This window comes from Penicillium bovifimosum, assembly GCF_028826915.1.
Source record: "Penicillium bovifimosum strain IBT 22155 chromosome Unknown utg000005l_segment0_segment0, whole genome shotgun sequence".
NCBI classification, from domain to species: domain Eukaryota; kingdom Fungi; phylum Ascomycota; class Eurotiomycetes; order Eurotiales; family Aspergillaceae; genus Penicillium; species Penicillium bovifimosum.
This window is the reverse complement of record NW_026622714.1, coordinates 3712976-3739183: the sequence shown is the minus strand read 5'-3', so window position 1 is coordinate 3739183 and position 26208 is coordinate 3712976. Positions and strand designations below refer to the sequence as shown.

At 50.5% G+C, this 26208-nt stretch overlaps 9 protein-coding genes across 9 annotated transcripts; 4 read left to right on the top strand and 5 right to left on the bottom strand.

The window, feature by feature from the left end:
* Positions 1–229: 229 nt before the first annotated feature.
* On the bottom strand, positions 230–4876 carry N7515_006613 (putative UDP-glucose:glycoprotein glucosyltransferase; the record flags this gene model as incomplete). Its single annotated transcript, XM_056667357.1, has 4 exons — positions 230–3349; positions 3401–4238; positions 4301–4654; positions 4728–4876. 4 exons carry the CDS (start codon positions 4874–4876, stop codon positions 230–232), a joined length of 4461 nt encoding a protein of 1486 aa, XP_056520953.1.
* A 743-nt stretch (positions 4877–5619) lies between these two features.
* N7515_006612 (uncharacterized protein) lies at positions 5620–7090 on the bottom strand (the record flags this gene model as incomplete). The annotated part of the gene is made up of 2 exons (XM_056667356.1): positions 5620–6393; positions 6455–7090. The coding sequence occupies 2 exons, from the start codon at positions 7088–7090 to the stop codon at positions 5620–5622; spliced, it is 1410 nt and encodes a 469-aa protein (XP_056520952.1).
* Positions 7091–10895: 3805 nt separating this feature from the next.
* On the top strand, positions 10896–11643 carry N7515_006611 (ribonuclease P subunit p20 family protein; the record flags this gene model as incomplete). The annotated part of the gene is made up of 2 exons (XM_056667355.1): positions 10896–10965; positions 11033–11643. The coding sequence occupies 2 exons, from the start codon at positions 10896–10898 to the stop codon at positions 11641–11643; spliced, it is 681 nt and encodes a 226-aa protein (XP_056520951.1).
* Positions 11644–12921: 1278 nt separating this feature from the next.
* N7515_006610 (uncharacterized protein) lies at positions 12922–15260 on the bottom strand (the record flags this gene model as incomplete). Its single annotated transcript, XM_056667354.1, has 2 exons — positions 12922–14073; positions 14124–15260. The coding sequence occupies 2 exons, from the start codon at positions 15258–15260 to the stop codon at positions 12922–12924; spliced, it is 2289 nt and encodes a 762-aa protein (XP_056520950.1).
* A 795-nt stretch (positions 15261–16055) lies between these two features.
* On the top strand, positions 16056–16702 carry N7515_006609 (MGR2/ROMO1 family protein; the record flags this gene model as incomplete). Its single annotated transcript, XM_056667353.1, has 5 exons — positions 16056–16119; positions 16225–16251; positions 16316–16345; positions 16407–16497; positions 16579–16702. 5 exons carry the CDS (start codon positions 16056–16058, stop codon positions 16700–16702), a joined length of 336 nt encoding a protein of 111 aa, XP_056520949.1.
* Positions 16703–18415: 1713 nt separating this feature from the next.
* N7515_006608 (ABC transporter ATP-binding protein) lies at positions 18416–20866 on the top strand (the record flags this gene model as incomplete). The annotated part of the gene is made up of 1 exon (XM_056667352.1): positions 18416–20866. The coding sequence occupies one exon, from the start codon at positions 18416–18418 to the stop codon at positions 20864–20866; it is 2451 nt and encodes an 816-aa protein (XP_056520948.1).
* A 461-nt stretch (positions 20867–21327) lies between these two features.
* Positions 21328–22057, bottom strand: N7515_006607 (uncharacterized protein; the record flags this gene model as incomplete). The annotated part of the gene is made up of 2 exons (XM_056667351.1): positions 21328–21560; positions 21619–22057. 2 exons carry the CDS (start codon positions 22055–22057, stop codon positions 21328–21330), a joined length of 672 nt encoding a protein of 223 aa, XP_056520947.1.
* A 726-nt stretch (positions 22058–22783) lies between these two features.
* On the bottom strand, positions 22784–23236 carry N7515_006606 (uncharacterized protein; the record flags this gene model as incomplete). Its single annotated transcript, XM_056667350.1, has 3 exons — positions 22784–22839; positions 22898–23177; positions 23201–23236. The coding sequence occupies 3 exons, from the start codon at positions 23234–23236 to the stop codon at positions 22784–22786; spliced, it is 372 nt and encodes a 123-aa protein (XP_056520946.1).
* Positions 23237–23982: 746 nt separating this feature from the next.
* N7515_006605 (uncharacterized protein) lies at positions 23983–24906 on the top strand (the record flags this gene model as incomplete). Its single annotated transcript, XM_056667349.1, has 1 exon — positions 23983–24906. One exon carries the CDS (start codon positions 23983–23985, stop codon positions 24904–24906), a length of 924 nt encoding a protein of 307 aa, XP_056520945.1.
* Positions 24907–26208: the final 1302 nt, after the last annotated feature.

Genomic DNA, 26208 nt, shown 5'->3' with positions numbered 1-26208 from the left:
CACCAGTTGCACCCAGCAATGCTGATGAGCTGTGAGCCTCATGTCAGGTAAAGCGAAGGTTCCATTGTTGCGCTTCTCTTTATTTTGTTCAATAATACCCTTCTTTGCTGAGTTAATACTACTCTTTACATGTTAGCCAGCAGTGTGAGAAATCCCAGTGAAACTAAAATGAGTTTCATAATGCAATGAACATACAAATGCAACACGCTCTAATAAATCACCTCCAAGCCTATAACTCATCCTTGCGGTTCTCATCTTCACCACTCTGCACAAACTCAACACCAGCAGCAGCCTGCTGATGCTCACCCGCGACCCTCGCAGCCAACTTAGCAATCTCATCATCATAAACCGTCCACTCCGGAACCTGCCTCCTAGCCCTCTCCAACTTAGGCTCCTTAGTAAGAGGATTATTACAAAGATCAATCGTCTTAGCCGTCTCCAAATCCTCATCCGAACACCAAGTCTCACACCAAAGCCACTCCTGCGGCAAACTGTGAATCGGGATCTGATGCTGCATATGATTCGGCAGATCCTGATCCAGATTGCTAAGACTATTCGGATCAGCCGAGAGCATCTGATACTGACCCCTTAACCGATCACCAGCCGCCAATGCCCGGAACCGCTTCAAGTCAACGACGTACAAGGCCGAGATATGGTATGGCTTTCCGCGCAGGAAATTGGACCAGTAGCCCTGTTTCCAGAAGCGGAAGCCCTCCATCTCGGTGCGGGAGTCGCCCATCGGCGTGAAGCCGTAGGGTGCGTCTTGGAGGTCGTGCGTGACGAGCTCGTGCATGTCTGTGCGGACTATTTGGTCTGCGTCGACGAAGATGACTTTATCCAATGAGAGGGGGAAGAGGACGTCCAGGAAGAGCATTTTGTAGCCCCAGATTTCGCGCTGTTTTTCTTTTTGCGCGCGAAGCCAGTGCGGCCATTTGTAGGTGACCATTTCGTAGGAGAAGTTGTATTCGCGCGCGAGGGAGGGGAGGAAGGCGCGGAAGGAGGGGGAGAGGAATTGTTCGATGAACCAGAATTTGACGGTGTGTTTGGTGTGGCGCATGACGGAGACCATCATGATGTTTAGCATGCGTTCGTAGAGGTGGCCGCTTGCTACGGAGAAGATGTTGATGTCTGCGTGTTGGTCGTCTCCTTTGGAGGTGACGCCGACGCGGGACAGGACGCCGGACGCAAAGTTCAGTCCCTTGGTGAGATAGTCCATGCCTGAGCCCGGCTGTATGCCTGTCTCTAGAACGTCTTCGTCATCGTGGCCTGGCTTGCGCGACAGGCGAGGGAACAGTGTCAGGCCATGGAAGGATAACAGAGCGACTTCGTTGTTGTCATCACCGTCCTGCGGACGGTAACCTAGACCACCAACGCTGTCGAGGTTGAAGATTTTTTCGCTACGGCCGGGCTTCAGGTTGATCTGCCACAGGCCTGGCTGTGCCTTGAACTGGAAGTATCCCAGATTCGCCATGATGATGGTATCCGTGAAATGGTGGTTGGCTTCTGTGCCCAAGATGAGCTGGACACCTCTAGGCGGAGTCTGTGTCGTGACGTCACGAGAGTGGCCCTCGATCAGAATGTGCTCAAGGGCATAGATGGCGTCAACATTGGTGTCAGACTTCACCGAGCTCAGCTTGATATTATCAAGATCATAGACTGATTCCTTGGGGGCTACCAGCCAAGATGACGGTACGTCCATGCCGAGCGTCAAAAGTGCCTCGACTGGCACGCCAGTAAAGGAGGCCTGAGGCCGAGCCAGAGCTCCATCATCCGTGAAAGATGGCTCCGGTTGCAAAACATAGCGATAGAACCTCTTAACCGGGAGCTCTTTGAGCTCTTCCTTCGGGTTCAAGAAGATCTTCAGCTCAACACCGGAGAGTTTCGAGAGAACCTTCAAAATCGGCAACCATCGCTGGGCGATCTCAGATGCCGGATCAAGGCTGACGGCTACATGGATTAGGGGATCATCGGAGTTCGAAACTGTGATCACAGAATGCTCCGTCCTCCATTTGTCGGATAGGTCCATTCTGAAATCAGGAGTGTTCTCGAAAATCCCTTCGGGGACATCCGAGATGGTGGAAATTGCCACAAGCGAGGTCAATTTGGCGAAATCGAGCGTGTTAGAGATCTTAGCATCAAATCCGAGTTGGGAAACAGCACGCGCGACGGCATCGAGGCGCTTCAACCATTCATAACTAATCAGTTGGCTCAACTCGTTGACACTCAACGGATATTCCTTCTCGATGGGGCCCACTGCCCTTCCGTTGACAACCACTCCTTCAGTGCCAGGTTGGAAACCAAGTTCTGAGGCCAGACGTGCGTGCAAAGCCTGAGCCGCCGAGATTCTTTGGGTTTCAGTCTCTGGGACTTCATACTCATCATCGGATGCAATGTTAATCATTGCTTGGTCGAGACTTTCGCCCTTCGCAAGCGAGTAATAGAGCGTAGCAAGATTCTTAGGGAAAGTCTCCTCTGCATCGGATGCAGCATTGTGCACAAACAGAACCTCCACATCAGCGTTCTCCTTTCGGAGATTAAGGGCATCGACCAGTAGCTTCAGTCCCTCCTTGGACTGGAAGTCGCCCACAACGATCATATGAGTGCTCTCCAGAGCTCCTCTTTCTGCGGCAACACGAGGGAACTTGCTTAATACATCTTCCGACGCGATGATGCTAGCAATATCCACAATCCGGACACTCTTAGGATCCTCAGGCATAAGGAAAGTGTTACGTCTCTCAAGTGCGCCCGCCAAGAAGAACTCTGGAAGCCACGCATCCTCCTCAAAAACGCCCTGTGCAATACCCTGCTGAACCAACTTCAGGTCCCTGCTGACTTGCATACTCAAGCCTTGCATCCAGTTGCTTTCGCGGGAGACCGGGATACCATTTACCAGGAAGTGGGGTGTATTCCCGGTAAGGCTCAACCGACGCTGGTAGGTAGCAGTTTGAGTCGCCAGGGAATTATACTTATTGCTTTTCAAGACTTGATCGAGGGATAGAGGTTCATGGTCTCCAATAATCTCATGTTGTTTGGTCGCAGATTGGAAGCACGATTTGTCGGGGAAACCTCGTTTGCCTTTCGAGGCGGAGTCTTGCAAATACTGCATGAGGGACTCCAGACCGTAGGCATCAAACAGGTAATGGGCTACCTTAAGCTGCGCAACGGACTCTGGCGACAAGCTGGTGGGTACCAAGCCGAACCTTACAGGAATGCCTCGCTTGATGAAGGTCTGAAGGTTTCCGGCGACAAGCATCATTTGATCTGGGTCGGACAAGTCGACAGGCACGACGACATTGTGCAAATCCCGTCTGACCGCGGGCAGTTGTCCTGGATATGAGCCGGCAAGGTACTAGAGATAGATTAGCATCAGATCTAATAAACGCATGAAGGAAATACAAACAGAGTCAAGGTCGCTGGGCCAGGCCTCGTATCTATCATCCTTCTCCATATCGTTCAGCCAGATAATGACCTGACCTCCTTCAAGGTCATCCCGGTAGTCATACCGTTGCTCCTCACCTCCATCTTGGGCTTCAGTGACAAGGCTGTGTGACAACAGTTTCACGGCATCATATGCAGAGAGACCGAGTCCGCGGAATTTATCAATCAGTTTGCGCTCTCGACGGAGATGCTCCAGAAGTGAGAATGCATCAATCTGCTGGTTGTCCATTTGGACACCGTTGATCCACATGACATTATAGCCACCCGGTAGTGTTCTAAGGCGGTTGTGGCGGATCTCTTGTGCCATTTCCCCGGAGGCATTGTGGGCCGCTACTATCGATGAGTACTTGGGGAAATTCTGGGACATTCTGATCAATGTATCGAGAGGATCAGCACTGTCCATAACATAGCTTACGGCGTTGAGACCCAGACGAGTGACCTCGGAGGAAGACAAAGGCTGAAGATCATCGGGAGCATCTTCCTTAATCTCGTCCGGATCAGCTGCAGCGTTCTTGGAGCCCTTTTGTTCAAGTTGCTCGGCATCACGGTCATCGATCACGATATAATCTGTTCGCTTCAGAGCAAGCTCCACGCCGTATCCAGACACAAACAAAGGACGAGAGCTCCAGTGCTGAGGAGGTCGGTAGCGCACGCGATACGAGATCTGTCCTTGTTTTGCCATATCACTCAGGGTGTCGTGGAAGTCCCTGAACATCGGAGAAGACACATCTGCGTATAGAACGGCAGGGGGCAGCGATATGTCACCCAGGACGCGGTCAAACGGCAGTGCTCTGGGATCCCTAGGACACATGGCCAATGTCAGCTGCCAATGTATATACCCCATGAACCGGGATCTACTCACAATTCTCCCATAACATCCTGCTGTGCACGTTCCATCGTTGACGAGCAGTACTGCTTGCCCTCTGAGTGGATCCAAACCGGACACACCGCATCTTGGGCAACCATCAACGACTGTTGTACCGAGGTGTTATAGAACTGGAAGTGTGCCTCAATCCGCGGCGCCGACGATCGGAGAGAAAGTGATAACTTGAATGAGGAAAGGCTTTCGGGGGTCTGGAGGTGGCCATCATCCTGGATGACTGTCAAAAAGCGGTTGTAAAGCTCCTTCTCCGTCGTGAGGTCCTCGAAAGTGCCATCGGCAATGCGATCCAGTAGGGGGAAATACGCAGTGGAGTTTTCTTCAGCAGCAGATTCCCTTTGAAACCATCAGCAGCTGTCCTCATGAGAGAGATTATTGCATTTGCAGTCTGTACTGTTGGGAAACATACAAGAGCTCGACAAGGTATGGGGCCGAGTCGAATGAGGCCTGGAGCGCCACATTCACAGCCGGGGCAGCTTTAGCAATACAGCCCAGTAACGAGACTCCAAGGGCAGCATGCCACCGCCAGGAGATGTGAGAGCCTATAGAGGCCCTCATTGTCGCGCAAAGTGGTGTTGGAGGGCGCGTTGTGTATGTCTATGTTGTATGGAATAGGGGAGAGCCCTTTCTCGGGTGATTCTTATGCGATTCGGGGTGTTAATTTTCAATTAGCAATTCTGCAGTTCAATTCAATGCGAAACATGACGAGCCAAATGAGCCAGAGTGCTCAACAAAGACAGTACAATGGCCCGACTGATCTGGATCTGGACACTTGGAGGAAGTCGTTATCTCTTATCGCAGCTTATACGGCAGACTAAGCGGCAACTAGCGCAATCTCCAAGGTCCTACAAATAGCACGAGTAACTAGTACTATGGATGTACTGTGTACCTACCAGTCTACTAGGATCTAATGAGACGAAGAGAGAGAAATGAAAAATGATAATGATAATATAAGGATAAGATAAGGATATGTAATTTCAAGTTCTCAACCCAGTGAGATGGACGCTATCATGAAGACATCAATCATTAATGAACACCCCCATATGCTTCCATCTGAACGCCATTTTTTGTCCGTAGCAAAACATGGAGCGATAGCTCCGAATGAAACCTGTGCTGGCAGAGGGACGGCTGCCGCGAGAATAAGAATATGAGTTGACTGCGAATGAGCTGGCTGTCAAGCAGTCGCTTGGATAAAAATGTAGGGGATATGGAGCCAAAACAGGCTCCTCTTTTGCCGCTGTTGTTTTTTTGGTGGGTGTTGTTTTCGTTTTTCCTGAGGGAGAAATTGCAAGAAGCAGGAGTTATATGGCCTGGCCAATCACGGGTTCAGCGACCCCAGAGTCGATGGATGCCTTGCGAGATTTGGCTTCATGAATCATACGTGCGCGCTTCTCATCGGTCAATTCAAAGGAGAATTTCTTGTTGAAGCGAGCTGAGGCCTTGGTGCTGCTGAGCTCTTTACACGACTGCATCTTCTTCAGGCTGCGAGCTAGCTCTTTCTCTTGTTTGCTTTGCTCCTTCTTGTTTTGTTTTCCCTGCTCCTTCGCCAGATCCTTCTTCTTGTTCCACCCCGAGAGTGCGAATCTATCCAGGAACGAGCCATACTTGCTGGCGCTTTGCCTCAACTCTGGGAAATGGGGAAGGGGCTTTTCGTCCTCCTTTTCGGCCTCCTCAAATGAGGGACCACTAGGACGGGATGTGAAGCTTATGCCCGAGTCGATGCGGCGTTGCACGCCGGAGCTGCCAATCTGGCATGGCTCGGTGACCAAAGTGCACTCGTCGATTGTCTCGAGGACGGCAGTCATATATCGTTCAATGGCCTCATGAAGTGCGGGCCATCCGTTCTCTTCACCTGGTCGAGCGCCCTGCGCCATGATAGGTTCCAGGATCGAGGGATCGGCCTCGAAATTTGTGATAAGACTGAAGAAAGTATCGCGATGGGCTTGAAGGGCCGCGATCGAACACTGCTGTGTTGGAGCAGTGCTGCCGGGGTGAATAGGTGGGAACAAAGTGTTAAGAAGTGCGAGGCAGTTGGCCTTGTTAAACGGCTCTAGCATCATCTCATTGACAAGCACCTATATCAGGAACATTTGTTAGACACGAACCACGCAGATTGAACCTCAAGATTGGACTTACCCAACGGCGCAAGCCGACATAGATTTGAGTGTATATGAAATCAATGGTGCGTGCCTTGGAGCTGAGCTCTTTGTACCACTCTAGTACATTGGGGTAGTCGCGAGCCAATTCGGAGCTCTCAGGATCACGGACATCGGCAGGACCGACATTGAGTCTATTAAAGGCGGCTTGAGTCTCTTTTTTCCAGCGGTTTTGAAGATCCCTAATGTAATCAAGAGCCGTCAAGGCCTGGGCGAAGTCGACATAGGCCAGATCCAAACAAAAGCAGCGGCGCACGAAGGAGATGATGAAGCTCGGCGGGAGAGTGCAAGGCTGAGAAGGCAACTCGGAAACGGTTCGGGTCAAACAGGCTCGGAATTCGGCATTGGTGTCGTGTGAGGAAGCGTCGGAGGAGCAAGACGCTTTGGAGTTGCGAGAATTCTTAGACCAGACGGAATTGCGGGCTGAAAAGAGGGAAGACGTCCGAGGCATAGTGGAGCCACCCATAGCATTATGCACTGGCTGGCTATTGAGTTCGTATGCAGCACGAAGGGAGATCTCGTAGCAATCGGCGTAACGAAGGCAATGATCAAAGATCCACGTCAAGCCTGATCCATCGGGTGTGTCCGACTTCTCATAACGGTGGCCAACAGACATAGTATGGATAAGATGTGAGTTTGCAGATGTGAGGAGGATGGAGAGCGTGAAAGAGGGAGAACAAGTTCCAGTGGCTAAAGAGCAGTAGTTATGGTCGTTGGCGGCTGGGATAGCTCAGAAACCGTCAAAGGGGTTGTGACTTGATATGCTCTATTGGGAATAAGAAGGCTGATGTAGAGACCCGGTGGATTGGATCAGTACTTTTGACTCAGTTGCCAAGCAGGGCGACAAAGAAAAAAAGGTTACGCGGAGGTTTCGCGGCTGGCAAGTAGTTGGTTTTGCGGTATCCCTTGAATAGCAGGACCAATCAGAAGATGCGATCTTTCGGATCTCCCTGCACGCCAGATCTGATGTATGCAAAAAACACAAAAAGCCGCTTCGAAGGCTAGCTTCCGAGTACTGAAACGTGAGACACGTCTTAAAACCCTTCCAAGGGTTGAGTAGAGAGGGATGGATAGAAATGTAACAAAGATCGGATAAATGATGGAGAAAGCGAATGTAATATTTGATAGACAAGAAGGTAAAAGAGAGGAGAATAAGAAGATGAAAATGCTGAGGGGGATGAGTCCCATACAAAAGAATTAGTAGTGTGTAGTGTGTACTCGTTGATGGCCAGGCCTTTGGAACAGTGGAGACTCGGCTTAAACGCAAAAATGCGCGAAACAATCAAGTTCCATCATTTTCGTTTTAATCAATTTCAATCAATTTGAATTAATTCTGTTCAGGCATAGCCCCCCTCCTCTCCGAGTCCAGTTCCATGGGTTCTGGTTATTAAGGGTACTCCACCTGCACCGACCCGCTGGAAGATGTCATTAGCCCCGATCCTATGAATTACCATTGGCGTGGAATGCTTCAGAGACAGCCGTTGGTGCTATTTCTGGGCCCCACTGGGCTGCTACAGTAGCTCACCACCATTCCTCTTTAGGGAGGTTCTAAGCCAAGAGCCTGTGGCCTGGATTCACAATCCCCGTCATATTCCCCGTCATATTCCGGCTCAAGGTTGCCCGTTGCCTTGCATTCAAATGAAGATGGGGTGCACGCAGAACTATCATCGTGGCCTGCAACTGAGCAGCCGTTAAGCCAGGCAACGCATTTTAGTCATGTCAGACACATAAAACGCGTGGTACTTTTGGTGCCAAACAGGACTGGTCAATTTACAATACAAACATATCGGAGATCCGCCCCCAGCTACGGAGTACTTCGTGCATATCTCCTCAGCTTGTGTCGTACAAACAGAATTTACAGGATCTTCGGTTTGTGGCTCATGTTGTGGCAACGTACTTTGTTTCGCCCCTGGAAAAATTCGAGATGATTTGACCACCTGCATGAGCCAGGACTATCCCATATCCTCAATTCCGTCATTATTTCTGGCAATGGACTCTTGGACTGTCCTATTACAGGTGATGACTGAACTGGTTGTTCTTAGATCCGATCACGATTGTCTTCGCTTCGATCTGCCTGTGGGCCCGTGGGGCCATCGTGGTGCGTACGCAATCCGCCGCGGATGAGACCACCGGCAACCCGTTGTGTTGTGTCCACGCGAAAAGAAAAGAAACCGTCAGACTCAGAGCAATCACACGGAACAGAAAACCGGGATTTAATATACTCCGTATTCTGTCCCAAGCACTACGACGTCCATTATGCCTGTAAAGGCAAAGACCCTGACAATCCCCAGGTCCCCAGAGGTCGTGGAGACCAAATATGAGCGAGACTCTGGTAGATCAACAAATAGCCGTGCCTGGAGATGTCATCCATGGGTCAAACATGTGCTTTCCATGGTTGAAAAATTGCCCATGCGGGCTTACAGTAGAAGCCCTAGTTGCCTGAGGCGCCAATTCAGTTATGCCTCAGGTTTTCGTTGTCTTGCAAACATGACAGGTCGGTCTGACTCCAGAGCCATGTACCTCAATGTCCAGATCATTCGCTACATCTGCTAATTCTTGAATTCCTCCATAGGCTCAAAACAAAAACAAGGATCAAGCTTGTTCATAGCCCGACACTCCCATGTCAGAACGGCATAACAAAAGGCCCGACATTGATCGACATGACCCCCAGCTCTGGGAATCCTCGACCTTCCCAAACAAGTTTGGCGGGTATCACCTGATCAGATTCCAGCTCGAGGCGTATGTCGATCCTGCAGTCCAGACGCCATGATCGTCAAGACGTTTTGTTTGCTCTGTGGGAGTACGTCGTCTGTACTATTGGTTTCCGTCAACGGCTTCGAGGAAAATCGGAGAAACCTCTTCAGGACGTCCTCACGATGATCATTTCATCATCTCTTCATTTGCGGACTTGCGGAGTAGATCCTCGCATAACACGCGATCCTCTGGCTCCCAGTTACCGGTCAGTCGGGTGAACACTAGGCTAGGCCTTGAAACAGGCACTTTGACCTTATCCTTCGTCTCGCCCGCCGCGTGACGGTCTCGGTAGCGAGATGAGATGATTATGTTGCCACAAAATTCAGACCGTCACCAGCTGTTTTATCCAACGGACCAATTCCACATTCGTTTTCATTTTGTGTTTGCCCCTGACTAACTATATCGGCATAGCACCGTGGTCAAAAAGGAAAGTGGAAAAAAGCAAGATCTTGAAAGAGATGCCCAAGCAAACCCCCTTTAGGTACCTATGGGGTACTCCGTACAAGACAGGAGCTTTGAGCCTTCTGGAGAAGCTCCTATTCAGGCCTAGCTCTATTCTCCACTTGATACAAAGAACCCCTTTTACACCTTATCGGCCTCCTTAACCGAAGAACCTTCATCTAGCAAGCCCGAGTGTGTACATACATACTGTACTGTGTACTACTACGCTCAGGTACAGTCACACAGATCGGGTAACCGCCTCCCAGAATTTCATTTCACCATCATAACAACGATACACCCTCCTACAGATCGCATCGCAATTCATATATCCACAGAAGCTGCAGCTTTCTGATCTCCGAATGACCTTCCTTTCTTCCCGACATGCAGCAAACCGGCCAACCCGATAGGTGACAAAGAACACACCTGGAGTCCTGGACCTCGGGACCCTATCCGATCTAGCCTATCCGGGGATGACCATGTTTACATCCGGGCCCACTGTGTCAAACACAAAGCACCACTCGATGATGTCGTGTGATATGAACCTCGGTATCATTCCCGTACTTATTTACCTGTCCAATTTCTCGGCTACGGGTCGTCGGTTCTAAGCATTTGAGTCGAAGAAGATCACAACAGAGCTAGCGTGCATCTGCGCACCTCACGCTGGCCGGAAAATTGGTCCTAGTCCTACAGTCCTACTAGTGATCATGGGGGCGTAGTGCCACGTGAGGGGCTGATGGCTGGGCGCTAGAGGATGAGATCCCAACGGCAACAGCCATAGGGAGCTTGTCCAAATGTTAGGGTCACCTACGGAGTAGGTAACTAGTTACTCCGTAGTTAGTAACTAGAAGCCAACGATAGTTTATTTGTCATTGCATTTCTGATCAGTGGGATTTTTCTTTGTTTGCAGTTTGTTGGAGAATCAAGGAGCTAAGTACTCAGTATGTTTGTCGGCTGGCTTGCTGTTTGTTTCTGATCGAGAAAGTAAACGCCTATTCCTAAATAAGCCACCCAATCAGGTGAAATGGGAAGTCTCGTGACTCGTCTAAAGTCCAGCACGAAATACTGTGTGTACACAACTTCCCAATTAGGACGGCGATGACATAACCAGATCATATCTCCGCCTTCCGCCTGGCAGAAAAAGACAGACGATAAGACGCGCAGCTCGAATACTTCCCCAAGCTCGCCCTAACTCCGCAAATTTACCCATTCGAGCAAAGCACTCAGCCATGAAAGGGCCACTGGAGAAGAATTACAAGTTCGAGAAAAAGAACGAAAACCTCATCGCACTCCCAAAACGTAATCAGGTCCCCCACCAGAAGCAAAGAACCAAAAAGATCCCAATCGCTAACCACTACCCAAACAGACGCCAAAGTCGAAAAGCGCCCCATACCCCATGCGCCAATTGCCTCGCCATACGCCGGCGCCTCAGTGCCGAAGATTGTCTACGTATCGACGAAAACGCCGTTCATGAGCGCAGTCAAGCGCACCCAGAAACTCCTTCTCCAAGCCGAGAAGCGCGCTACTGCGAACATCAACCTGGAGGACTCGCGCAAGACGGAGAAACAGATACTCGACGAGCTGGCTAAGGTTTCGGAGAAGCGGGAGGAGGTGCTTGTCAAGGCGACGGGGAGGGCTATTGAGAAGACGCTGAATATTGCTAAATGGTTTGAGGAGAAGGAGGCTGAGTATTCGGTTCGTGTGGAGACGGGAAGTGTGCTTGTTGTTGATGATATTGTTGAGGATGAGGAGAAGAAACAGAAAGAGGAGCAGAAACGACAGCGGCAGCAAGAGCAGGAGCTTAATGCGAGTGGAGAGACTGGAGGGGGAAATCAGGACTCCAAGCCGGAGTCCAAGTCTGTTGCGAAGAAGAGAAAACGTCAGACTGCTGCTGCTGCTGCTGCAGATGATGGTGAGCTGCCTGAGAGCCGGACGAGGTGGATCAAGATGGTTGAGGTTGCTGTCCGCCTCAAGTGAAAACGTCTATGATGGTTCCGACGTTTATTCCCACGAAATTGGAGAGCTGATTGCTGGACCACCACTCATTGCTCTGATGCAGCTGAGCTGCTCTAATCCACATCTGCGGCTGGATATCCCGCACTGTCACACGACTGTGGCTAAGCTCGGGGATTGCCAACGAGCATACCGATTTCACCCACATCCCGCCGAGTGATCACGATCCAACGGCACGCTCATGGTGGCCATACGCCAACCCAGCTACCCATCCAAGATGCCTTCTCGCTCGAATACATATCCCGAGTACTGGCGAGGACACTCAAAACCAGACCACAATCTGATGCTTCGTCTTACCAGCCTGCATCTACTGCAAATACCCAGTGTATAATTCTCCACCAATGCGATACCCACATCACGCAGGCCCATAAAGGACCCGAGCAGAATCACAGAATGGACTATTCATTTATTGCTAGAGTATCACCTAGCGGGAAGTCATGTACATCAAGATTGTCCCTAAGAATCAAAAGGCTGGTTCAGCCACAGCAGACGCCCCATCACAGTTTTGGACATAAACCGAGGCGCTGACTAGATGCTGGAAAGACTAGCATGAAAGGAAAGAGACGGAGATGAGGCCATAGGGTAACAGTACTGCTCCAATGAACAAGTTTAAAAGAGAATATGGATATTCACATCTGCCAGCGGAACCAAATGGCATGAATAAAATGTGGCATGAATAATATGAAATAGCACTAATGAAACTCCTTAATACGCTCAATGTCCTGTGCATGACAAGGCCTGAAAACCACCCAATTAAAGGAGATGTTCGAAAAGAGGGCTCAAGTCATGAAAGTATCCTTGTTTTCCCCATCATGTACAGACAAAAGAGAAAGAGAGATGTCGATTTCCAAAAGAAGGCGACGGGCTAATAGTGACATAGTAGGTAGAAGAAGAAAACAATGAGAAATGAGATAGTAGGAAAGAGGGGGATGATAGGACGTCGGAACAAACGACCGAGAAGAAAGTCCCTGGGCGGGATCTTAAGAAAGTCATCAAAAATTCGTGAGATAAGAGAGACAGTGTGAGTTAAACGAGCAGGGCTCGGTGTATGAAGACAAGAAGAGGGTTATCTTCAATAGAGAGAAGGACGACCAGCACGTTCATCGCCAGAGAATCATGACTGGCGGAAAGTGAAAGCCGATGAGAAAGGTAAGAGGGAAATTCAGGCAATGCAAATGCCTATGCAATAGGAATAACCAGAAAACACCAAACCCCATAAGTAGCACATGAGGCCAAGCTGGTTCATTTGTCCATCTTTTGCCAACCGTTGAGATAGGCCATCAAACCCACTCCTAGTAATACCACGCCAAACATGGACGCATAAGGACTTGCTTCTCCAACATAGCTGTGCTGACGGCGTTGTGTTGCAAAGCCGGCGGCTGCAGCATCTATGGCCTTGTGCGAGGTAATAACGTCGAGGCTATGTGATGGAAGAGCCTCCGGCTTGGACTCCGTCAAGATTTCATCGCTCGCAAGCGAGAATACCGCCGAGTCAGTGCTTTGCTCGCCGTCATGCGTATCGATTTTCTTGTCAAGCACCTTCACCGATGCCTTGTGAGCGCGTTCCTGTCGTAATGCCTCGACCATTTCGGCCAATGACTTGCGAGAATGGGCATTCTCATCTTCAGCCTTCTCGGCACGGTCTTTGAAAGACGTCATCTGCTTTCTCATCTCTGCCATTTCCTCCATCAAGATTTCCAAACGGGCCTGAAGTTCAGCGGACTTGTCTTCCACAGGTGCGCTCGTCTGGATGTCACTATCAACGGGAGTCTCCAATGGGTGGACGCCGTTAACTTGCACAGTTACATCTCCATCGGCCTCCTCCTTTGTTTCAAGGACACCGTTCTCTGTAGGTGGAACAATGCCTTTCTCAGTGTGGACTCCTCCAGCACCCAATGCGGAGCGCATCTCCAATTCAGTAAGTTTATCTTCGGCCAATTTGCGAGCAGTTCGCTCCTCAGTCAATACGGTCTCTAGTTCTTTGACACGTCTTCCTTGTGTTTCAATCTCTCGCTTGGCGGACGATAGCGCCTCAATGAGATTCAAGATTTGGCTGGAATCACGGGAGACAGGTGAACCTGTGCCACTCTTCGCCTTCTCCGTGTCGCTGCGCTTCAGAGACGAGAAAGATTCAGAAGCACTTCGTGACAAAGCATCAGGTTTCTCCGGCAGAGGCTGTTGAGGAGGAGGGGCGGGTGGATCAGAAAATCTGGAAAACGAGTCGATCCGAGGCATTTTGGGTCGGCCATTTATCTGGCGATGAGCATTGCTCTCTAAGGGAGACGGCTTGGCATGTTTCTCTTTCTCTGCATAGCCTGGTTTCATGATTGTCGTCAAATATTCATCGGTTCGGTGAAGGTCCATTGTCTGTTGCTTTGCGGCTTTCATTTCGCTCTATGAAACATTAGCAAGACGGTAGTATGATGATAGCCCATGATCCGTACCGTAAGCCGCTTGACAACTTGCTCAATAGAGATTGGCGAGTTCCAGTAGTTCATTTGCCGTTGTTGATGTAAAGCATTCAGCTGAGTGCTGGCAACGCTCTGGGAGCTCCTGCTGCTCGCGTTGCTACCAGCCCGTCCGCGTATATGAGGAAGCGGTTGGCTCAATGGGGAAGGGAGAAGACCGCCTCCGGAGGCGGGATCGAGGTCCCCGAAGTTGAGATCAAGGATACTAGGTGCAGCGGCATAAGCAGTCCCGGCATGCTCAACCTTAGACGAAACCTTGTGATGAACAATGGTGGATTGGTCCTCGCTGACAATATCGATACCCAGCTCTAAGGTATCACCCTCTCGCAGTTCGTGTGGTTCCGACTCTCGATTCTCCTGGGAGAGTCGATGACCGTTCACAAATGTGCCATTTGACGATTTGACGTCTCGAATCCAGACTTTTCCAGACCTGTCGGCCCATACTTCAGCATGCTGGCGAGAAAGAACTTTTGAGTCGAAGAAGCCATTGGCAGGCGTGGGCATTGTCTTGGCATTTGTCTGCCGCCCGATTCGCAGGACTTCGGGATAACATGGCACGTTGATCTGCTTCCTGTCAAAGGTGCCGTTCATTGGCGACAATATCAAGACCGCTGGATTGTCGGAAGGCTGTCCATTTGGCGTACGGATGCCATTTTGCTGCGAGGGAGGTTGCATCTGCTGCGAAGGGACGATGTTTTGAGGTTGATGCATTGCGGACATTGTAGACGATGCGCTTGGACCCGAGGAAAAAGCCGGCACTGCCTGCGATCGCGCGTTCGTTACCCCTGATACCGGCTCGGACTTCGAGCTGGGCCAGAGATTTTTCGAGGGCTTCTTTTTGGCTGCGGACCAAGTTCCTGAGTCACTGGCGGCACTCTGCGCGGCATGGGTGTCTTGTGGAGTAGTGGTCACGGTAGACGTAGAGGATGTCGAAGAGTTCGACCCTAGGGAGGAAGAGGAGTTCGAACGTTGAACCTGTTTCCGTGGCATAAACATCCGTGACCCGTCGTCCGCATTTACTGAAGACAAAGCTCCTTGTCCGCCGTTAGCAGAGCTGTACCATCCCAAGCGAGACCCCGATTCGACACTAGGCGGAGATGCCACAGCAGTCATGGAGAAGGATGCGAATAATTGGAGAGAACGATATATCTAGACGGAGCACGAAGCGCGTTCACAGTCGCGAGTTTGTAAAAAAGGGGCCGAGTTCCGTGGGGATGTGAAAAGGTAGAGAGAACAACGTCTAAGAAAGTTCGATGTATGTCCGAGAGATAGGAATATTGAATGCGCGCAAGGGTGATTGGAGCCTCAGTCGGCCAACTAAAATCAGAACGGTCGCGTTAGTGGCTGTTTGGATGAGAGACAAATAATTCGACCCCTAGTGTCGAGGTCTTACCTCGACCCCACAATAGACGATTGTAGGGGGTTGGACAATAAGCTTACTTCTTTGAAGTGAACCAAGAGATCTCAGGAGCCGTAATAATTGAGTGCCCCAGGTTCCAGGAGGTGTGTGAACGGAGAATCGTGAGCGACCGGTCTCACACGCCAGGACGTTGATAGAAGCACAAGACGGGACTGCCGCCTCGGCACAGGCGTCAGGCAGCCCTTTAGAGGATGTAACGAGAAAGGAATCAGAAGTCGGAGATAGTTGCCATGAGGAAACCTGGGCAGAAGCGCAAGAACGGCCACTCGTTCCTACTCCCTTGACGCCGCCAGGCAAAATTGGTCACGTGTGCATTCGGCACGTGTGCTCATCAACCCCGTTATAAGTCACCTGATCAAGGCGGAGAAGCATCAAGCTGGGGACGGAAAAAGAGCTCATTCTTCGACTCTTACAACAGTTGCTTCGTTCAGCTCGGCTACCGCTAGCTGTATTTCTTTCTTTAAGACGTTTACTTTCTGCCTTTCATAATGCCTGTGGTAGCTGGTCCTCCCGCCCAAGGGGGCCCACACGGTCCCTCGACTTTCGACAAGAGTATGTCATCTATAACCCAGCTCTTGAGCAGTATAGATCACCTTGGTGATCCTATTGTTCAGAGCGCAACATTGGTCTTAGGGCGATGAGTTAACGGGAGTCTAGTGAAAATGGGCGCCTTGATGGGTTCCAGTATGTGATCGCAAAACGACCGAGCCTTGTTTATCGGGAGGTTGCTAACCTAGCTTCACCACAGCTGTCGGCGGTATCATGGGCTTCATTATCGGTTCGTTGTGCTCGTAAACCTGGCCAAGAGACAAGAGGGCCTGGAAAGCTGACCGGAGTAGGTACGGTGACGATTTTCCAGTACGGCGCTGGTCCCAACGGTGTCATGCGGACTCTGGGCAAGTACATGTTGGGCTCAGGTGGAATGTTCGGGTAAGATTGGATCTCTAGTCTTGGGACATATGCTGCGTTTTTTTTCGAGAATCGACCGCTAACCAAGCCATCTCCAAATAGCCTCTTCATGTCCGTCGGTAGCGTCATTCGCAACGAGGGTCCCGTCAACGATGCCTGGCTCCGCGCCCGCGGACCTCCCATGATGCTCCCCCGGCAGAACCCCCTCCGGCCGATGGGCCAGTAAACACCGTTTCCCGCAGTCTCAGATTGCACTTGGGAAACATGCGACATGACCAAACCCTGGCGACGTCCCCTTGTACGATATACCTATAATCCGTATGACTGAGAGATCTTTCCTTCTGGTGGTCTCAAGAGACAGGAATACTACCTCAAGATGGTTTTGACGGATGGGCTCATGGGTACTTGCTACTTCAACATTGCTATGTACATAATACAGCAGTACCCGGATCACGCTGAAGTTCAATTCACTTGTCAGGTCTCCCAGCCATGTTAGTTAGGCGTTCTCATGGAATTATGCTATTTTTTTGACTCCAGATCGAGTATCTTGTCTACAAGCAAACCTTCGGGTGTGAGGGACCAAAGCCAACCAGGTAGGCCATCTCAGGGAACTGCATTGAGGTCAAAAATAGATCAGTGGAGTATCAGGCCGAATGCCCTTGATTATGCATATCCATGCAGCCCAGGCTGACTACCTAGATAACGTTTCTTAAACAGTGGTCTGAGACACGGAATGGTACAACTTCAGGGCGCAAGACCAGTTAGTTCTACCTAGGCGCATTGTGACACGGATTCCGATGCGCCATATATCTCCATATATTGCTTGCAGGGCCACGTTGAATGTTCAAGCCCTCTGTTGGGTCTAATCAAGCCACAGCCAATTGCCCTATGGGGGAATGGGACTGACCAACTCCCGCCGTTTCGTTTCAGACCTGACTCAATTAGAACTCGCGGTGGCGTAAACCCGGGGTTAACGCCAAATTCCAACACGCTAATGTGCTTTTCGATATTTGTGTCAGCCTTGCAATGTCAGTGATTCTCGCTAACAGGTCGTTACGGCTGAGCCGACCTGATCACAGCTTGTCTTGACTCTTGACTCTTCCCAGTGGAAGTGGCAACAGACAATGAAGACGGCTCCCAAACACTCAGTGTATTTGCAACTGTTGCACTCTGCAATGTATCATATCTGCCAGATCCCGTTTCTGGCGAATCCCGAAACCAGTTGCAATGGTCTTCGCTGGATTTCTGTTCCAGCCACCAAGGGGGACTCAAAGCGGCAATCCCAGCTGGGTTGAAGGTGTTAACACTCTCTGATATAGGCAGGCCCTATGAGTATGTAGGTATTTCATAGGCTACTCAACCGCCAAGTACCTAAACGTGAGTCAAATTGTTGGGATGAGTTCGTATAAGGGAGTCAGGGACATTCTGTGGCAAGCTATTGACTGGATATCTTCAAGTTAGCCGTCAGAAGATAAAAGAATGAAAAGATATCAAATATTTTCCCCCTGATATTCCTTAAAAATGAGTCACGGCCCTCACGGGCCAACCCAGCCACTGTAGTCTGTATGGTCTCAACGTTATAAATTATATGGCCCTTCAATCAAAGCATTGCAGGAGCATCAACGGTGTACATAGTAGGCTACATTCCATTTCGATCTGCAGGTTGTCCAATAAGTTCTTTTTGAAAAGCCGACAGCCACAGCCCAGTTTTTGGTTTGACGCCCGCTTGGACTCCCTTCATTCTCCAGCCCCCCTGGCGCAGCACTTCGTTGGATGACAATCGCGCATGAACACCGGTGCCCGGGGCGTCCAATAAGGAACCGCTTAGGCAGATACCAAGGTTCTAGATATAGCTATGAGGCTCAACATTGAAATCTCTATAAGAACCACCCATTGCTAGGGTGGGCTTAGTAGAGCCTCGTTCGTCCCACCTCCCATCATGGAGACACAGCTGGCGTCTCGGGTCCTTCATTACAGCTGTACTCTAGTTGCCAGTCTTTACCTTGTGACATGTGTTTTATTCAATCGTCCCCCGGTCAAGAAAAGAAAGAGTGCTCGCTTCAAGCGCCGAATCCGACCCCGGGCTATCTTGATTGCCCTGATTGTTTTCACCTATGTCAGTCAAACCGTCTTGGACATCGCCACCGATGACTTCGACCGTTCCCAACCATTTCTGGTACATACGACCTCTCAGGTCGTTGTCTGGTCTGCGTTGTGGCTGCGACAACAGAGACCGTACAAGTACGAAGTGGCTGGAGCCTCGCTCGTCACCGCTGGTTTCGAGGCACCACTCCTTGCGCTCTCCTTGTGTCTCAAACCAACACGATGGGCACCAATCACGCAGATTTCCATTTCTGCAGTTCGACTAGCCTTGCTTGTCTGCGTGGTGAGTGTGATTCTCCTTCAAAACAGACAGACGACGAAGAAGACCTCGGACGAGGCTCGCCCCTTCCTCAACGGCAACCGGACGGGATACGGTGCACTGGACGGCAACCACTCGGACAACAGCAGCTTGGATTCCGAGAGTGGGAGCGAGTCGGACACCGGCACAAAGAAAAACGATGCAGCCGCGCGCAAGAAACGGCTCCGCAATGAGCAACTGCAAACACTGGGTGGTTGGTGGGAGTATCTGAAAGGGTTTGCGATCTTTTTACCCTACTTGGTACCGAGGAATAATCGCAAAGTCCAGTTTTGCATTGCTGTCAGCATCTTCTGTTTATCATGTCACCGAGTGCTGAACATCCTCATCCCTCAGCAACTGGCGGATGTCACTGACAGCATCTTCGCGCACAAGACCCCGTATACCTCGCTAGGAAAGTGGGCGCTGTTACAGCTCATCCGCGGCGGAGCTGGGCTGGGCCTGATCGAATCCCTCGTCAAGATTCCAATCCGACAATTCTCCTACCGGCAGATCACCAACGCTGCCTTCAGCCATGTCATGGGCTTATCAATGGACTTTCATATCGAAAATGACTCGGCAGAAGTTATGAAATCCATCGACCAAGGTGCAGCACTGAATAATCTGCTGGAAGCTGCTATTCTAGACATCGCCCCGACACTAGCCGATTTATGCATCGCTTGTGTTGTTTTCTACTTGAAGTTCAACGCCTACGCCTCCCTGTTGGTCGTGGTGGTTGCCATTCTATATGTGTCAGTGGAGGTCTATACCTCTAACTGGAGCATGGAGTCTAGACGGGAACTCACGCAAGCGCAACGAACCGAAGCCCGCATAATGCATCAGGCCGTACAAGGCTGGCAGACAGTCACATACTTCAACCAGTTCGCGTATGAGCGATCCCGCTTCGGCGAAGCAGTTGACCTATGTCTAGATGCCAGTGCCCGGTTTAACCGACGCCGCGCAGTTGGCAGGTCGTTCATGGATATGCTTAAGCCGATTTGCTTCGTTGGCCTCTCGTCGCTAATTGTGCATGAGATCTCCCTAGGGCGCGCCTCAACGGGAGACTTCGTTTTCTTTATCCAGTACTGGTCCTCGCTGATCTCGCCATTGGCTTATCTCTCCGCGCGGTATCGCTGGCTCGTCTCGGATCTAGTTGACGCAGAGCGTTTACTCTTCCTATTCCAATCGAAGCCCAGCGTCACAGACAGGGAGAATGCCGTGCCATTGAAAGCCTGCGACGGGCGTGTTACATTCCATCATGTGAATTTCGCATACGATGCTCGCTTACAGACTCTAAAGGACGTGGATATCTCCATTGATCCCGGTACTACGGTCGCACTAGTGGGAATGACTGGTTCAGGAAAGACAACAATGCTCAGACTTCTCCTCCGGCTTTACGATGTGACTTCAGGCCATATCGAGATCGACGGCCAGGATATTCGTGATGTCACTCTCAGCTCGTTACGCCAGGCCATCGGCGTCGTACCACAAGATCCGGTCCTGTTCAACGCCTCGATAATCGAGAATCTGCGGTATGCCCGGCCATCAGCCACGGACGAAGAGGTCCACGAAGCTTGCCGAGCCGCGGCTATTCACGAGAAGATCCTGACTTTCGTCGACGGATACGACACCACCGTGGGTGAGCAGGGTGTTAAGTTATCTGGTGGTGAGCTACAGCGGATAGCCATTGCTCGAGTTTTCTTGAAAAAATCGCCGATTCTCTTGCTGGATGAAGCGACAAGTGCGGTGGACTCGAGCACGGAGTCGGATATTCAGACTGCGTTGGACCGACTGAGAGCCCAGCGCACTACCTTTGTCATTGCGCATCGACTTTCTACTATCTCCAATGCGGATCGGATTCTTGTTATGCATGGGGGTCAGATTGTGGAGAGTGGGTCACATACAGAGCTGCTGAAGAAGGAGGGTGGGAAGTATCAAAACCTATGGAGGAATCAGTTCGGGGGTCTCAAAAATGAAAAGCCTTCGCTTTAGATGGTTGGGAATGATTGAAAGGAAGGACCTAGTGGATACTTAAAAAGCGACGTTATTAATTAGATTGACAATGTGATATTAATGCTTGATTTATGTGCTACTTAACTTTTTGATACCATTCATGAGGTCAACAAGCTTAAATCCTTGAAACCTTGTCATCCACTCGGTGTTACACGGACTCTCCTCTAGTCGGATTGCTGCCTACTAGTTACCTAGGCTGGATGGAACATCCATTGACAGAGTTAGTGGGATTGGATGGCAGCCCGGTGGCACTTACCTGAGGTAGTCCTGGCAACAGACATCCCCGGGGAGATATATATATGGAGGTACAGCCCCAACGATGGAGGCGCACCACATAACTCAGATCATATTCACAGTTTTAATCGCCAAATTGAGGGTATGGATTGCAACATGAATCAGTTTAATTCCGATATATACCTATCTTCATGCTTCATACGACGTTAGAATTGCTGGGCAAGGAGATAATGGAAAAGGTAGCAATCTGATACAAACCACCCGTCGCCACCGGGCCGGCTTGCATTGTTGAGATCTGTCGTGCCTAAAAGAGCCACAATTCGATGACGAGGGGGTACATCCGGCGGACAGTGCGTGAGGAACTCGCGGCCGGCGAGATCCTCCCATGGCAAAAAGGTCATGGAAGATATCCGGTCGTATGGTGAAGTTGTCGCCATACCTGGAACATACCTAGGCCATGCTATTATGCAATTGACCAGAGAACAGTCATTGTTTACAGTAGATCTCCCTCTGACCAATCAACAATCGTCTCCGGACTGAACTTGTTGTCTCGGAGCGGTATCTTTTAGATCCAACCCAAACCACCTCCCAAACCACCTCACGAGGGAGGCCCATAGCTTTAAGCTCATCGTGGATTACCATAGAGAACTGTGATGTAGCGCCCTCATGTTCTCCTCTGGGGACAACCTCGATCAGGCCAGTCGTGCCCTCCCATTGGAAGCGATACGGTACATCGTGAAGGGCGTTGCGTTCGGTCGTAAGGGTTTCAATCATGGTTGACGACAGACCAAGAACCACAATCCACTGACTGCCACTGGTATGGTCTTTAAACCATTCAAGGATCCGGCGTGCCTCGTGGCGCAGTGACCTTAGTGAAAACGAAATCACGTAGCCTTGCGGCAAATCAGACATGAGTGTGGGCGCCGGATCTGACATTACGTTCCGAGACGAACCAGTAGATTCGGGGTCTGCAATAACGGGCGACGTGGCGAAAGGCCCGAGAAGGATCTTGTCACCATTCTGGTCTCAATGGCATCGCTTGATGGCAGATCTTGGCCCGGCTCAGCCTGGGATCTCCGAGACCGACATTCATTCGGCATGGATAGGCCGTTGTTAAAACCTCAGCACACGTCCATCAGCATTGGCATCAAGGAGATCCGCTATCATACTGATGGTGCGCGTTACCCACGGTCGAGCCGCTCGTGGTGGAAAGCCAAGGACGCTCGGGTATGGTCTTTTCCTGAGCCAAGCTCTCTGGTGGACTGGGTTGCCAGCAGCCAGGTCTGTAAGGCGTCATTGCTGGTGGGTCGACTATGGGCAAGGCATATTCCCACATCATGACGCGCAGTTCAGTAGGAAGCCGGCAGAAGGGCTTGAACTCAGCGCGGAGCAGGAAGATCGTGTGAGCATCGATGTGGTACTCATATTCCGGGATCGGTCTGGATATGTCAGTCTTAACTCCCAAGTGAAGAGGCATGGAGATGGGGACGAGTGGATCCCATGTAATTCGCTGTCTTACATTGCAAACTGGAGGCAGGTACACTCCCTAGTTAACTAGTTATCCCCTCAGAGGGAAGTGCATAATCGTATGTCTGAAGCACCAAGGCCTCAACAGTAAGGTCTTTCCACGAAGAATGGCGACAGTCCTGTAGACCCGGGTCCTCACATCTGGGGGCTAGGCCGAACATTCTCTTTGGCCACCAGAACAGGCAGAGAAGCTACAAATTTCTTAGTCTGAGTGAAGTCCATTCTCAGTCAGGCTTTAAGTGGACTTACCTGGCCTCATCAAAGATGCACCATAAATTTTTTCAATAGTGCGAAAGTCAAGCGTTGACGACAACCGTAAATGTGCCGGTTGGGACATGCGCAGGAGGAAAAGCACTGACGTGGATTCATACGCGTCCACGATCTCGACGCGGAACTGTGCAGGCAAAGATGCGACGATATCCTTGAACTCCTCGAGGATTTGTGCAGGAGTTCCAGCGATGGAGAGTTCTACCAGAATACTTTGCGTTGTGGCTTCCGGGCTCAGCAGGCTCAGATTCCCTAGTGCTCGCTGCACAGACGCATAGGAGGTACCCTTAAATGGGATTGCAATTGGTCGGCTTCCTCCATGGTAGGTGAGCACGGCGTCCGGCCTGCCGCTGATTTTCTCCCTGTTTATTTCCACGACGAGGTCTTCAACGGTAGCAAATGGTCTCCCGTTCGCCTTCAGCTTCCGGGCTGCACGGTGGAAACGCCGCGAAAATGATGCCACACCGCCAGATCGCGCACGAGTTGTCTCCTCTGCGCCGCATGCGGAAAGAATCTGACATGCCCTTTCGGACCTCTCGCGGGTTGCCCCTGAGTAGCAACAATCTAAGATTCCGAGGGTATCGACATTGGTGGTGGCGTAGAAGATGGAATTGTGAATCAGGGGCCACTGGATGTTCTGTCTGGTTGCGCCAGCAACCAGCTTCAATTTGCCAGTAGTTCTTATGAGCCAAATCTTTTGTGGAAAGAGTGCTGTTATTCAGAAAACTAAAGGTGAAGAGAGAAAGAGAAAGAAAGAAAGCAACTATCTGAGAGGAGCTTTTATGCTCATCAGGTACGTGCCTCAGGCACGAACAAACAATCACCTCCTCTATCACATGACCCTTGTCCTTCGGTCACGGACTCACGGTGAAGTCAGTCACGTGACACGCCACGGGCCTTCCATAGCAATTTGCTATGGAAATTAGCAATGGAAAATGAGGCTATTCCCACATCCATTTTGGGGAAAGGGCGACGGTTGTGGGGTTGTTCGATAGATTAGCCCGATACCGCCTCGAATACCTTCGAACCAACGACGTCTTATCTTCAGCCTACCTATTCCCTTAATCATGTCTAATCCGTCTCGGAACGTAATGTCAGATCCGGCGCCCACACTCATGTCTGATCTGCCGCAAGGCTACGTGATTTCGTTTTCACTAAGGTCACTGCGCCATGAGGCACGCTGGATCCTTGAATGGTTTGAAGACCATACCAGCGGCAATCAGTGGATTGTGGTTCTTGGTCTATCATCAACAATAATTGAAACCCTTACGACCAAACGCAACGCCCTTCACGGTGTCCCGTATCGCTTCCAATGGGAGGGAACGACTGGCCTTATCAAGGTTGTCCCCAGAGGAGAACACGAGGGCGCTACATCACAGTTCTCCATGGTAATCCACGATGAGCTTAAAGCTATGGGCCTCCCTCGTAGGGAGGTGTTTTGGTTAGGATCTACAACGTACCATTTCGGTACGAACAAAGGCAAAGAAGCTGACAACTCGTACTTGCCCCCCTCTCGCCATGCACGACCCATTAAAAACGCAGGCTATCCATCACTTGTGATTGAAACAGGTGTCTCTGAGTCGCTTGGTCGGCTGCGTCAGGATGCACGGAAATGGTTCGCAGATTCCGCAGGTGACGTCCGGATCGTCATCCTTATCAATGTGAGGGAGAACGTTGTGTGCTTCGAGCAGTGGCAGTTGGCCCCTAGTACTGCACCCCGCCCGTTAACCAAGAGATACATCGATACCCTCCGCGCACAAACCCCCAACATCCCACCATTAACCGGACAGCCAGCACAGCTTCAGCAAGTCTACTGTGCCCACCACGTTGATGTCACCAGAAACTCTGTTGCCGGAATGCCCAATGTTGTTGATGGGGCTCCCATGATTCTCCCCTTCATTGCAATCCAGGATCGCCCCCCAGGTCCAGGGGAGAGGGACATCGTGGTAGGGCAACAAGATTTCGAGGAGATTACAGACAAGTTACTTTAATTCAAGGAATGCCTCGAACAATGCCGGGATATTGCTGTCTTTGTTCTGCGTTCGTGGTTCTGTATCTTCCGGACGATTTTCCTGCTTTTTTGCGAGTTTCCTGGGTTTTCTCTTAATTTGCTTTTGATACGGAGTACTGATTTGCGCTTGGTTCTCATAAGTTGATCTCACGTCTGACGCCCCTTTATGAGATATGACTATGCTCCCTCTTCTTCTCAGAGCACTCTTTAATGTTACCTCCCCCATTGCTCTACGTGGGCGGTATTGAGACTATTCTTCGTTTAACTTAGTTGTTTCCTCTGTACACAGCAAGTATATAGTGAGCCCGGACTGAGATTTACTTACTGAGTCGGACTCTGAGCGCCCTTATATAAAAGCGGCGGCAGCCGGGCAAGATAGAAAATCCCCACCCAGCAGAGGAAAAACACTATGTAAAGATACGTACGGAGTACAGTTACGGAGTAGTTACATAACTACTACTATTGTAATTTCGGCCCCGTCCCAATCTGGCTCAGTTTAACAATACGAGACGAGAATGGGCTCGGTGTATGTTTCCCTAAGTGCTGACAATAGCGTGTGCTGTCTTTCTGCCCTGCCCAGAGCGGCCAGAGGGCTTGGGCCATCACACTACTGCAGGTGTTCGCCTCTCGGGTGTCTCCGTCGGTTCCGGTACCCCTGGCGTCAGGAACGGGAACTTCTTTGTTATGACTTGGTCTGTGGTAGTCTGGTAGATCGTCAGACAAGTCCGAGAAACTTGATCTCTCGCCGTACCGACCAGTGTATTGCGTACAGCATACGGAGTACAGGAACGATTTTGTTCCCCAGCCAAGGCCGAGGGTTGGTGCGAATTTACCCTGGCCTGGCCACAAGAGAGAAGAAGAGAGAATAGAAGGGGGAAAGCGTGGAAAAATGAAAAAAATAAAATAAAAAGACTTTCTCATGCAGCTTCTCTGTGGATCGTAGTTCCCAGGTACGAGAGATGAAATGAACCATTTAGCATTCGATCTTCGCTCGGGCCTACTTTGTTAGGAATCCCTAGCGTACGCAGTTTAATGAGAGAGAATCCAAACAGGGCCGAGAACGTTGACTCGTGCAATGTACGGAGTACTATGTAGTAGAGTAAATGATGTTGCATGATTTCCTGTGAACAATGTGCTGTCTTGTTCTCTTCAACGGTGAACACGTTTCTTCTGTGCTGGCTCCAACGTGTCAGGGAAAACCCGGCCCCGGGAATTGGGTCGGCATTGGGCAAGCCCTAATTAATCCTGAGTATGTACTCCGTACGGAGTACCCGCTTTGAAC